At 49.9% G+C, this 12,429-nt stretch overlaps 6 protein-coding genes across 6 annotated transcripts; 3 read left to right on the forward strand and 3 right to left on the reverse strand.

The window, feature by feature from the left end:
• Positions 1-234: 234 nt before the first annotated feature.
• N7509_013366 (post-initiation translation factor DPC29) lies at positions 235-1,124 on the forward strand (the record flags this gene model as incomplete). The annotated part of the gene is made up of 2 exons (XM_056638003.1): positions 235-436; positions 499-1,124. The coding sequence occupies 2 exons, from the start codon at positions 235-237 to the stop codon at positions 1,122-1,124; spliced, it is 828 nt and encodes a 275-aa protein (XP_056481510.1).
• A 200-nt stretch (positions 1,125-1,324) lies between these two features.
• Positions 1,325-3,736, reverse strand: N7509_013367 (Mis6 domain protein; the record flags this gene model as incomplete). Its single annotated transcript, XM_056638004.1, has 4 exons — positions 1,325-2,422; positions 2,486-3,513; positions 3,600-3,647; positions 3,721-3,736. 4 exons carry the CDS (start codon positions 3,734-3,736, stop codon positions 1,325-1,327), a joined length of 2,190 nt encoding a protein of 729 aa, XP_056481511.1.
• Positions 3,737-4,390: 654 nt separating this feature from the next.
• Positions 4,391-6,527, reverse strand: N7509_013368 (CLPTM1 family protein; the record flags this gene model as incomplete). Its single annotated transcript, XM_056638005.1, has 4 exons — positions 4,391-4,741; positions 4,805-5,290; positions 5,353-6,414; positions 6,486-6,527. 4 exons carry the CDS (start codon positions 6,525-6,527, stop codon positions 4,391-4,393), a joined length of 1,941 nt encoding a protein of 646 aa, XP_056481512.1.
• Positions 6,528-7,046: 519 nt separating this feature from the next.
• N7509_013369 (short chain dehydrogenase/reductase family protein) lies at positions 7,047-8,798 on the forward strand (the record flags this gene model as incomplete). Its single annotated transcript, XM_056638006.1, has 6 exons — positions 7,047-7,321; positions 7,425-7,510; positions 7,577-7,741; positions 7,806-7,876; positions 7,990-8,530; positions 8,722-8,798. 6 exons carry the CDS (start codon positions 7,047-7,049, stop codon positions 8,796-8,798), a joined length of 1,215 nt encoding a protein of 404 aa, XP_056481513.1.
• A 243-nt stretch (positions 8,799-9,041) lies between these two features.
• N7509_013370 (uncharacterized protein) lies at positions 9,042-11,288 on the reverse strand (the record flags this gene model as incomplete). Its single annotated transcript, XM_056638007.1, has 5 exons — positions 9,042-10,201; positions 10,287-10,353; positions 10,423-10,902; positions 10,992-11,160; positions 11,242-11,288. The coding sequence occupies 5 exons, from the start codon at positions 11,286-11,288 to the stop codon at positions 9,042-9,044; spliced, it is 1,923 nt and encodes a 640-aa protein (XP_056481514.1).
• An 83-nt stretch (positions 11,289-11,371) lies between these two features.
• Positions 11,372-12,345, forward strand: N7509_013371 (SNAP receptor SEC22; the record flags this gene model as incomplete). Its single annotated transcript, XM_056638008.1, has 5 exons — positions 11,372-11,405; positions 11,469-11,539; positions 11,588-11,697; positions 11,798-12,203; positions 12,283-12,345. The coding sequence occupies 5 exons, from the start codon at positions 11,372-11,374 to the stop codon at positions 12,343-12,345; spliced, it is 684 nt and encodes a 227-aa protein (XP_056481515.1).
• Between the last annotated feature and the right edge of the window lie 84 nt (positions 12,346-12,429).

Consider the following 12,429-nt stretch of genomic DNA (forward strand, 5'->3'; position numbering starts at 1 on the left):
ACAGTAGATGAGGTTGTGGAGTCAATCCCCATCAACAGTGGAAAAAGGGGGGTGTGGGGTGAGGAAGAAGAAGATCGAGGTATAGAAACAGCGTCATCGCCCTTCCCTTATCGTTGTGTCCTCACCGCGGAGTCGGAGAAATATCGGTCCGGTCCGATTGTACTTCTATACTCCAGGCGCAACATCCACTTTTCGCCAGATACCTCTACCTTATGGTATAGAACACCACCACTCATGGCGCTTCAGATTAGCAGACTCCTGCGTTCCCCCCGCGGGGCTGCTGTCTGCAATGCGTGCCGTGGTTTTGGGACCTCCGCCGCGCTCTCCTCCGGCCATAACAAATGGTCCACCATCAAGCATGACAAGGCGAGAAATGACAAGGCAAAGAGTAAAGAACGCCAGATGGTGGGCAAAGAGATCAGCAGTGCTACTCAATGTAAGTTTCTTGGGAAGTCCAGCGCAACAATCAGGTACTAAAGCTCCTCTCTTCCTTTTTAGTATGGGGCGCCGACACAAAGTACAACCCCCGGCTAGCCCTTGCGCTTTCAAATGCGAAACGAGCCTCCATTCCGAAAGCAATCATCGAAGCGGCCATCGCACGGGGCCAGGGACTTAGTTTGTCGGGGCAGGCACTGGAATCGGTCACAATTGAGGCAATGCTCCCTGGAGGGGTTGCTGCAGTCGTGGAATGCCAAACGGACCAAAAAGCACGAGTGCTACAAGATGTGCGTTACATGATCAAAAACGGAGGAGGGACGGTGACTCCGACGACATTTCTGTTTGAAAAGAAGGGCAGGGTAGCCATGGAGAAGAAAGACGGTCTGAATGCGGATGACCATTTGGATCAGGCTATCGAGGCCGGCGCAACGGATATCATTACGGATGACAAGGGCCGCATCGTCATATTTACCGATCCTTCAGAAACGAAGAGTGTCGGTGAAGCCTTCACGAAGCTATCTGGTCTTACGATCGAGGAATTGGAAATATTTTGGGACCCAAATCCGGATACCCTGGTCGAAGTACATGATGAAGAGCAAGTGAAGGATCTTGAAGATCTGCTGGGCTCCTTGCGCGATGACCACACCGTTCAGGATATTTATTTGAATGCTGCTGAGAAGTTTTAGAGCCCACAGCTGCGCAGGTGTACCTACTTGTTGCAGAGTTGTTGGGGGGGATAGTGTACCATATATGTGTATAGATATAAGCATTCACGGCGTTTTCAAGTTTGGGTGAACATGACTGGCATTTTCACGAATTATTGAAAGGCATTTCGCCATTTTCCAATGAATTTGATAATAATAGTGCATCAAACCTCTCATTACAATCACTCCTTCCGCAAAGCCTTCATAGTGCTCCTCATCAAACCCGCGGTCCCGGAACTCCCAACCCCATCCAACCACTCAAGCATACTAACCCGATACTCCTGCCAAGAAACCTTCGCACCGCCATCCTTCTCAAGCGCCTGCAACGCCTTCTGAGTAACAGGTTTCCTCATCTTCGGCCTCCCCTCAACATCCACCCCCTGCGCATCTTCCAACTCGGCAAAAGCAGCCGCAGAAAGATTACAAAACGCCGCATGGTGACTGAGCGAGAATATCGATGCAAGGGTGACATGGAACGCACTTTCACGATCATAGTGTCTGGCCGCGTCATTCACGCTTCGCACGTAGGCCGTCATGGTCGTTGTAGTGGCGGCCGGAATCGTACAGCCTAGTGCATTTGGGTCGTCGGTGTTTAGGGCTCTGTTTCGCCAGAGGAGGTTACACATGTCCATTACGTAGCCGTTGAATTCGCTGACGAGGGTCGTGTCGTAGAGGGGTTCTGGTGGGTTGGGTAATGTTAGGACAGTGGATGTGAGTGAGGATTCGAAGGCGGATTTGTAGCCTGCTAGGATGGAGTTTAGGCCTGATATGGTTGAGATGCTGGGTGTGAAGGCGATTGTGTATACTGTTGGGGCTTGGGGGACTGTGATGCGGATTCGGGCATTTGTCGAGGCGTGGGAGAAGAGGTCTGCAAGGGATTTGTAGAAGCGGAGGACTGGTAGAATTGCTGGGTTTGTGGGGATGTTTTGCTGTTCGTCGTCGGCTGTTGGTACAAATTCTTGGATTGAAGATGCTAGAAGCTCTGCGTGTTTGACAACGTGGGTTAAGGGCTCTGACTCTTCTGAGACGGATGGGTCGAGTCGGAGTTTCACGCCCCATTCTGCAATCAATGCTGTGTAGAAATCGAGCAGAGCTGTTCTTGATGAGAGCGTTGCGTCTAGCAGACTAGATTCAAGTGGTGATAGTATGCTGGTTTGAAGAGATGCGAATGATTCGATGGGCAAGTATTGAAGCAATCGTAGAACTTGCTCCCGATTGTCTCGGCCATTCCAGACTTGGAGATAGGATTCCAAGAAAGCCCGTACCGAGGGAAGAAGCGACTGCAACGATTAGTCCAAGCTCAATGACGAGACGGGGGGGGGGATGCAAATGCGCTAGCTTACCTTAGTAAATGACGCATATCCCTCAACAAAGCTGAGAACATATGATAGCGACTCCGGTTCATCGTCATCATCATTGCGAACCTGCTCCAATCTATCATCCAAAAAGTTCCTCAACCACTCATCCAGACGATGATTCGCAGCTTCAGACTGCACCAAATGAAGATATTTCTGTGCCATCGCATCTCCAAGCGTAGAAATGATCTGATTAGGAAGCTCAATCCGATCCAACTTGTCAACAAAATGACCAATATCCCGAATTTCTTCCAAGGAGGTATGTTTCATCGACACTCGAGAAGTTTGCAGCACAGGAATAACAACCTCAATCCTGCTCCTCTTCACCGTCCCCCGATGAACAACCTGATAACTCGATTGCTGCTGATCAGCATCCATCATCTCCGCATTCCGATCCTGCAAAACCTTGACATGCCCAGACCATTCAGGATCAGGATGTTTGAAAAACAACCCCGCCCGCCTCGACCCAGCATCACCAACAACAATCTCAGGATAATAGTTCTTAAAAACCTTCAGCAAACTAACCAATTCCCTATCCTCACCACCGGCATTCTGAATCAGTTCCATAAGAGCCTGGATTCGAAACGGCTTCACATGTTTCCGCCGCGTAATGAGCGATAACAAATGGCAAAGCGGTTTCCGAAGACTAATCATGTCGAGATGATTGAACAAAACAGCATAAAGTTTGCCCAGGTGAGATTTGTCTTCAAGGATATCGTACGCGACAATCAACCAGCGTACCAGCAGAGCCTGCGTCGCGGGGGTAGGTTTGGACTTGCTAGGACCAAGACAACAAACGACCTGCGTAGCATATTTCGATAATATCCGTTCGCGGGGATACAGATTCTTCACAAGAGACGTCACTGTCCCTTGGTCGAGGTTGTTTCTTGTCGTAAGCACTTTGAGAAGACGGCCCAGGGCAGCCCGCGGAATGCCGCTCTCGTGCGCGTCCGAGGCAATTGTTTTGGCTAGTTGGCCGGCGTCTGTGTACCGCTGTTTGGCAGGGACATATGCCACTAAAACACTCATTAGTTTTTTTCTGTACTTCTTCTCCATGGCTGCATGGCCCGGTTGGCAGTGGGCAGAGATTTGGGATTCATACCGGCTTCTAGATGCTCCAGCGCATCGAGCAGGCCAGATTCGGCGCTTCCTATAAGTCGATTAATATTTGATCATTGACTGGGGGGAGGAGGGGGAAAAGGGGAGTTCGCGAAGTGACTTACCTAGATCAGCTGCCATGCTGAAATTTAGCGGTTTGACAATGTCTTCTCCTCGTGTTGCTGTTCCTCGAGAACTAAACTGGGGCAATCTGCATGCCCGCCGTCTGGCGCGTCAACGCGTAGATGGCCCAACGCGCTCTCGCCACTGGATAATGAGCGAAGGGCGGGGATGTGAAAACTGGGGATAGATATCGATAGTTGCAATTGAGATAGATGATCGTTTTGGTGTAAATCAAGTCGAGGCTGGAATCTTGCGTGGCATTCAGTGCGAGCGGATTGCGCGTGGAGAAGTTTGACTAAGACCCGATTGGGCAAGCATCAACAAGGGGAGTCCCGTTCAACAAAGAAAGAAACCCTCAACATTACTATTTTATTCTGGATATTTTCTATTTTACTAGTACTTCCAATACTCTTACATTCATCCATTTTAAAGGTGTCAATTAAACAATTTATTTCAAACTCTAAGTTGACTGCAGTCTCCTATAGGTGAAGTGTAGTTAGTTACGTCTCGAACGCGAACAGAATAGCCCGCCAATACTACTAAGTCGTAAATCTAAAATAAAAGCGAAAGATTGAAGGAATCGGTGTCACGTAAAATCAGCCAAATCGCAATTCTAGATCTTGGGTGGTCGACTCTCAATACTGGCATCTACGCAGAACCGCTCCGCTCCGCTCACTTTCTCTTGCGGGTCGAGGGCTTGGAGTTGTTGGTCTTGGAAGAGGACTGAGTAGCCACATCCTCCTTCGCTTCCTCCTTGATTGCCTTCTTCTCTGAATCGGCGGCCGGGGTGGACTCAGTCTCCTCCTCCTCATCGCTGTCACCTCCCTGGCCGAACTCATTGACACGCTTGTAGTCGGTCTTGTACTTCCAGCCCTGGTACAGCCAGATGAAGAAGATCACGTCGTCACGGAGCGTGGCCAGACGGTGGAGCCATGGCATCTTGACAGTGAAGGCGAACAGATCATCGATGAAGGTGTTCAAGAACTTGTAGGCCATCGCCTTACCGGGCATGTGGGCAACAGACTAGAATAGGAATGTCAGCAAGAGGGTTCAAGACGAATGGAGGTGCGGGGGAGAGGAGCTTACCTTGAGACGGTAGTTGATGTACAAACTGGGAACCATCATCAAGAATCCGTAAGCGTACACACTGCCGACAAGAGTCTCGATGATATACGAGTACCACGACTTGTGCGTGTTGTACATCAAGCTGTACGTAGCGTAGGCGAGGAGCAGGGGCACCGCCACGATATACAGGTAACGGAACGCAATCTCGTCGTAGTCCTTGGTCTTCTGCTCAGTCTCGGAAAGCTTGTGCTTGTCCTCAAAGACGATGACATAGGGAAGGAATGAAAACCAGGAGCTTGCGGGTGGGGGGCGCAGGCGCACGTCCACTGTTTTGGTGATCTTCCAGGCCTCGAGCAGAATTCCAAAGCCTTGGCTGGCAAGAATCATCCAGGAAGTGTTGTCGCTGTTGTCCATCAGGTAGAGGAAGATAACGGCTTGCATGAAAACGTTTGCCAGAATTGTGCGGACCGAGGTACCAACAGAATCCTTCTTCTTGCGCCAGTGAGACTGAATTTCGTGTTAGTGAGATCAGTGATAGAACGGGTGATATTCATGGGTGGAAGGCTTACAATATCGTTCTTGAAGGCAAGAGTCTCGAAGATCATGTGCAGGATAGTCACGAAACCAGTGGTACCGAGGAGCCAGATGTTGGTATCGAGAAGGATCTCCTTGACCATTTCCCACTCTGTTCCATCACCGCCACCGGGGACGGGGCCACCGTACGCAGCCTGACGAGCGCTCTGCTTGGAGCCTTCATCGATGCTAGTCACAAGGTTGAACTTCCAGTGAGCCATGTTGTCCAAAGTGATATGCAACGGCACTTCATCGACGGTAGAGTTCAGAATAATCATGTGAGTCTTGAGCTGCCAGAAAGTGTTGAGGAATAGAATTGGATAGTACCACCCATTCTGTCCAGAGGCATCGCGGGCTCCACTGCGCTCCAGTTGCACATATTGGCGAGTCGGGGCTGGAAGCTGACCAAGACGCTGAGTGCCGGCGTCAGGGATCAGAGAGACGGTGAAGTTGGGGTGGTAGTATGAAGCAGTTGTGACCTTCGGGGCGTTATCCTCTTCCGCGGACTCCTCTCCCTCGTCGGCGGATAGGAGATTCTTGAGCTTCTTGGCCTTCTTCTTGGGGAGATACTGGTTGAGCGGGCGAATGAAGTGAAGAGCGTCGTCGGTCGTGTAGTCCTTGGCAGCAGGATCCAACTGGAATCCAGTGCGCGCAACAAAAAAGTGCGCCCAGAGTGTTCCATTCTGCTGAACCGCCTTGGGAACCTTGATCGTGGTGTCGATTTCACGGGTATCGCTGTAGTTACCCATCGTGAAGTTCTTCTCCTGCATGACTAGCACACTGCTGGGGGATTTGAACGAGGGGACATTGTACGAAGGGGACACATAGATGCTGATATCGAGGGCGCTGTCGACCGGCCAGATGGGGGCAATGAGTTCGGGCAAGGAGCTCGGGTTGGTCACCTCACTGGGGGGAGGACGATCGATAAATGCGGGGATCGCGCCTGGTTGAGTACCAGGGACAGCATTCTGCTGGTTATTCTTTCCCATGTATTGGTTGATACCCCATTGAACCAGGAGAAAGATTCCCAGGCCCTGGAGGGCACCCTTGAGGCCAGACTAGAGGGGGGGAGTCAGTGAGGAGAACGCCAGCGTAGATGGGTGAATGCGCCCATGGGACTATAACATACACCGGAGGACTCTTCCTGTCTGCGTGGCCGCTGTTCAGACATAATGGCGGGGGGGGGGAGATGATAAGGAGAAAGTCAAGTTGAGGCCGCGGCGGCGAAGAAGTGTTTGGCCGTCGGGAACTTTGACCCGCGCTTGGCATTCTAGCGGCTTCCAACAGTTACAGTAGTACTAGTAGTAGTGGTTAGTACTAGTAATTATTTTAGTGCTAGTCTGATTTAGGGCATATTGGACGAATTGAATTGGTTATTTCATTAATTGTAATTAAATATTAAATATTCCACACTGTTTATCTGCTTGTGTTGGTAACTGTACATCGCACCTTTCCCCAAAGCGGTGGTGATTCTACAGTGGGGACCTCCACTCCACCTTTTCTCTTTCTACTCCGCAGTCTCCGAAAGCTCTCCCTCTCACCACCACCAGTCGCACACCCATACACCTACACATCTACCGTCGGCCTACCTTGCAGTCGCGCAATGGGCATCGTGTTTAAGCCCCCGCGCTGACCCTGACTACCCTGACCCTGACCCTGATCCCGATCCTAATCCGATTCCAATCCCCTCATGGACCCCCACTCTTTTCCCGATCCGCGCGCCCAATTCCCCTCGCATAACGGTCCTCGAGTATGGCTGATCACGGCGGGCGATTCGCCAATTGGTATCTCAGTTTCCCGACAAGCCCTCATGCATGGCGACTATGTACTGCTAGGCCTGGCACATACAATTCTTGATCGCGACGAGCGCCGCAGAAATGGCTTCGATGCATTTCTCGCCGAAGTGGACGAACATCGCGATGAGGGGTGGAAGCAGCGCATGAAGACGGTTCCCTCAGACATCAGGTGCGCATCGCAATTCTTATATCAAGCGCTTTAACATGAAGCGAGAACATATTTTGCCGGCATTCTCGAAAGACTTGAAGCTAATCGATATCTTGGCAATTAGAATGATGGGTGAATGCCAGGCGATCGTTGCCGAAACCGTCGCTGCATTTGGGCGTATAGATATCTTACTCTGCTGCACCAGTCAAAGTAAGTAGCCTGAGCCGACACAGAACCTTGCGCAATGGGGTGATGCAGGACTAATGCAATATTCAGCTCTCGTCGGTACTGTCGAAGAACTCTCCGCCTCTCAGCAAACCATGAATCTCGTCCGCGATCAATTCGAAATCAACTACTTCGGTCCACTGAATATAATCAAAGCCGCATTACCACACATGCGAAGAGAGCATGCCGGACATATAATGATCCTATCAGGAATCAGTACGCTCTTCTCTCTCCCACCCGTATAGGGTAATCCAATCCACACATCTAATCATTTACACAGCGGCGCATATCGGCACCCCCGGACTCGGCATGTACTGCGCAGCCGGTTGGGCATTGGAAGGATTCTGCGACGTGAGTATTCCCTCTCTATCATCCTCTTGAACTCCACCTAACCACCTTAATTTACAGAGTCTGGCCTACGAAATCGCCCCTTTCAACATAAAACTCACCATATTCCAATGCAGCATCGAAATAGGCATCCTAACGAACCTAGTAACAAGCGTCCCACCAATCTTCCCCGCCTACTCACCAGCAAACAACCACGCCCCTCTCTTCCGCGGAATCCTAAACCACCTCGTCCCCGTCTCCCAGACGCCCAATCCGAAGGCGTATCCCCGGTCTCCGCCAACCCCGATCCCAATTCCAATTCCAATTCCAACCGCAACCGCTCCAACACGCAAGAGTCATCAGAAAACTCAAACCCAAACTCCCGCGTCAGCTCAATCGAAAACGGACCCTTCTCCGTCCCAGAAATCGTCTCAATGCATCCACCACTCAGCTCAGCACATCTGGAAGTCCTAGTTTCCGAGACCGTGTACGCGATCACTTCGATTGGGGGCCATGAGAATCCGCCGTCAAGACATATTGTTGGTCAGGAAGGTGTTGCTAGTATTAAGGAGAAACTTAAGACTGTTAGTGAGGAGTTGGAGGATTTTATCCAGGCTAGTTTTGCTGTAGATGTTGCTGTTGATTCTGATCCGACGCTGCCTGCTTTGGGGTCTTTTAGTGGGGGGGTCTTTTTAGTGATACCCTATTGCAAAGTTTGGAATGGAATTTCTATCTACCCTACAGTACAATATAATGGATGTATTGAATTGAATAGAATAGCTGAGTTCATTGCTTCATTCATCCAATTTGAATGATATGTTCTCATTGTTGTGTCTAGACTAAATAGATTTAATAGGATTAATCTACAGATTCCGAAAATAAGATGAAGACCTTGGGAGAAAAGAAAGTAGACAGTGCCCGCGAATTGCCCGAATTTGAAACCTAGCATACACTGCATACCGGGATCTTGAATATCTTGGATCCAAGTCCCGTAAAGCAATGAATCGATAAATTCACCTATCCATCCATCAATCAATCCCTTTCTCTCGATGATTGGAAAGGCAAAAACGAAACCGAAAAACGAAATACAATAACGCAAGCGCAAGCAAAGGTAATGGCAAGGGCAAGGGCAAGGGCAAGGAGACGCGCGTGGGGGTATCGTATCCATGTTAAGTAAGTTAAAAAAAAATCATTTCTGCTTCAAATACCACGCCTCTCTTAACTCCCAAAGACTCCCAATATCCTGATTATTCCGGTAACAACGGAATTCCTTCCAGGAATTTCCAGTTCTGCCATCAGGTTTTCGCCCGTCCAGCTTTAAGATGTGGGTGATGACAGGGCTTGGGGTTTTGATGTTTGGAATTGTGATCGTTACTTCGAGCTGTTCCGGTTCCGGTTGTTGTGCTGCTTCATTGGACTCGGCCCCGGGCTGTGATTGTTGCTCTGCTTCATCAGTGGGTTGTTTTGGTTCTTCTTGGGGTTGAGTGGACGGTGGGTTTGTCATTGATCTGGCTGGGGAAAGTGGAGATGATGCGGGCTCCTCTTGGTCTTCGATTCTTTCGGTTTCGTATGAGTTTGTGTTGGTCGTGGTCTTTTCGCTTTGGTTCAACTCTCCGGCTTGTACTGGGATTTCCACGGATTTTTCCGGTAGTACAGGGTCCGTGAATGATCCTACGGGTGGAAGGCTGGTCTGAATAGATGGCCCGTCTGAATCCCGCATCTCGATATCTGTAGGTGATGAAGTTTCTGTACTTTGTTCAGGGTCCTTCGTTTGTGTGTTTGATCGCATTGCTTCTGATGATGCAGAGTTTGACGAATAATATGGAGATTTGACTATTTCCACAGATATGCCTGGGTTGGCCGGTGTGTCGACTTTGGGACTGGTAACTTCCTGTTCAACCGGATCCGGTACTGTCTCTGTCCCGAGTTCAGGGACAGACTGGATCTTGCGAGGTCTACCTCGCTTGCGCTTTGCTGGAGGTTCAGATTCCGGTTGGGGTGTCGGGCGTTTGAGACTTTCGTTGGCGGGTTTGGGACTATCATTCTGGTTCACGATGATGACTTGAAAAGCGCCGGTCTCCTGATCATTTTCGAGTGAAGCATCGGCTGTGGTGGCTGTTGTGTTTGCTTCTTGTGGCAAGATTACATCCACGGTGTCGTCCACCTCTTCCGCAGTGGAATCAGTAACTGCGGGGCCCTTGGATAAGCTTGGTAGATTTTCAGCAGGTCCCTCTGCATCACTCTCTCGAATTTCCGCTGGACTTGGAGTGGGAAGCTCCTGTTTGATGCTGTGGCCGATGGTCGGTTTTTCGGTGCCCGGTGAGACCTTTGCGGCATCTGCAAGAACCTCTTGGGGGGGTTGTAGCGGTGACTTCCACCTTGATGTCGCTTTCAGTGGGTGATGATTCCACTTTCTGAGCTCCAGGATGAGCACTGGAGAGGAAAGTTCGTCTCCCAGTAGGAATCGTAAATGACAATTTTGAGCCCTCGATGCGGTCGATCTAAGAGCTGTTAGTCTAGATTCCAGATATGCGTCTCAATAATCAGAAGAAAGGAGAGATGTGACACACCCTGACTTCCTTATCAATCTTAATGTTATTTTCGCCCTTCCCAAACCCAAAACGAAACCTCCAGACATCACCGAGCTGAATCACACCATGTTCAACAAGCTCGCTCAATTTGATTTTCGCACTGTCACCAGCGGGAAGCCTCTTGTTGAAATTCTGCTTCTGGCCCCAGAACTGTTCAAACTCCCGCTCTTTAAAGGTGTCGAAATCACCACTTTCCCGCTGTTTGCGAGCTTTCTCCGCTTGTCGCAACCATTCGGGATCGTAGCGACCATTCTCAAGGTCGAGCTGGAATTGACGAAGACCATCGCGCCAGTTATTCGAGTAGCGCAAGAATGATGCGGGTATGGGGAGTATCTTTTGTTCTTGGCTGTCTGGCTGGAGCTCGGTTTCGGGGTGGATATCTGCGGGGAGAAGAGCTAGGATCTCTTGTTTGTCGGTTTCATCTAGACAATTCCAAGCTTCGGGACTGGCGAGTAGTTTCTGAAAGAGGGAGGGTAAAGTTAGTTTTGCATCACGGTATAGTTTAGATATAGTCAAAAGCATAGGGCATAGGGAGCATAGTAACATACCACCAGATCCGCGTGAACTAATACCGACTTCTCGCTGGTCAATAGCGTTGCCTCGCTCCACTTTCCCCGGGGAGCAGCTTTCTTCGGAGCTCGTTTCACCGGGCTAGTCATCGCCTTTTTCGGGTGTGCACCTACATCGGTAGGAGTAAATGATTGTTTCGCGATCCGCCTACAGCAGGAACAAAAGCAGGTGTTAGCTCGCGATCAACGGACAAAGAAGTCCAAAGAGTGGAAGTTGTGGGGAACTCACCCCGAGCGGCCGCTTCTGCCGTTAGACACCGCCTTCTTCCGGCCCATTCTAGACAAGTTTACTTGGAGATGTGGACACCCTCCAAAACACCCTGGCGACAATAAGCTTCGGTCTGGTCACAGTTGCCAGAATGGTGAAATCAACACAGATCGCAAGGCTGGATGGTATGAATGGATCTCAATCGGAAAAATAAACTGGTCACTTTACTGACAAGTTTCCTTGAATAGGCCTGATGCTGGCTGCTTCCGTCGATGATGAGCAGGTGAGGCGAACAACAAGATGCGGAGATGATAAGAGGGTGTGTGAAAGAGTGAAAGAGAAACTGACCTGATTCGCTTTTAAACAGGCCGAGTCTGAGCCGTCAGAGATCAAGTCGCAATGCAAGATGATTTTCCGCCGATTGAACCGCAATGCTGCACCTCAAGCCAGTATTGAGTCCGGTCAATACACTCTCCAGTGAGTCGAGCGCATGTCCAGGAGTGTGGGTGGGGGGGAATGACAAAAGGTTGAAAGAAACAAAAGTTACAATGCTAAACTCTTCTTTTTATTCACCTAGCTACCTGATTCAAGACGACATTTGCTTCCTTTGCATCTGCGACCGGTCCTACCCCCGAAAACTGGCATTCACTTATCTCGCCGATCTGGCCTCCGAATTCACAACTACCTACGCCCAATCCCAATATCTATCCCCGACCCTTCGCCCATACGCCTTTGTCGAATTCGATACCTTTATTCAACGTACCAAGAAGCTGTACCAGGATAGTCGCGCCTCGCAGAACTTGGATAAGTTGAATGATGAACTGCGCGACGTCACTAAGGTGATGACCAAGAACATCGAGGATCTTCTGTATCGTGGAGACAGTCTGGAGCGCATGGGCGAACTGTCCGGTCGTCTGCGAGAAGATAGTAAGAAATACCGCAAGGCTGCTGTGCGCATTAACTGGGAATTGCTGATCAAGCAGGTAAGTGTTATTAATAATGATCCACCAACCCCGGTGACTGTTGATCATCAGCCCGCTAACTCCTACTCTCATGGAACAGTACGGACCTTTCGCCGGTGTTGGTTTCGTGATCCTCCTCCTACTCTGGTGGCGCTTCTTTTAATATCATCAGCTCCCAATGGCAGCGCTTCCTCAATTCCGATTCCCCCCATTGTATGTATGAATGTATGTAGCTATACGAATCCAA

The sequence above is a fragment of the Penicillium cosmopolitanum genome (assembly GCF_028827165.1).
Source record: "Penicillium cosmopolitanum strain IBT 29677 chromosome Unknown utg000012l:1.0-3308103.0:1.0-3310761.0, whole genome shotgun sequence".
NCBI lineage: Eukaryota > Fungi > Ascomycota > Eurotiomycetes > Eurotiales > Aspergillaceae > Penicillium > Penicillium cosmopolitanum.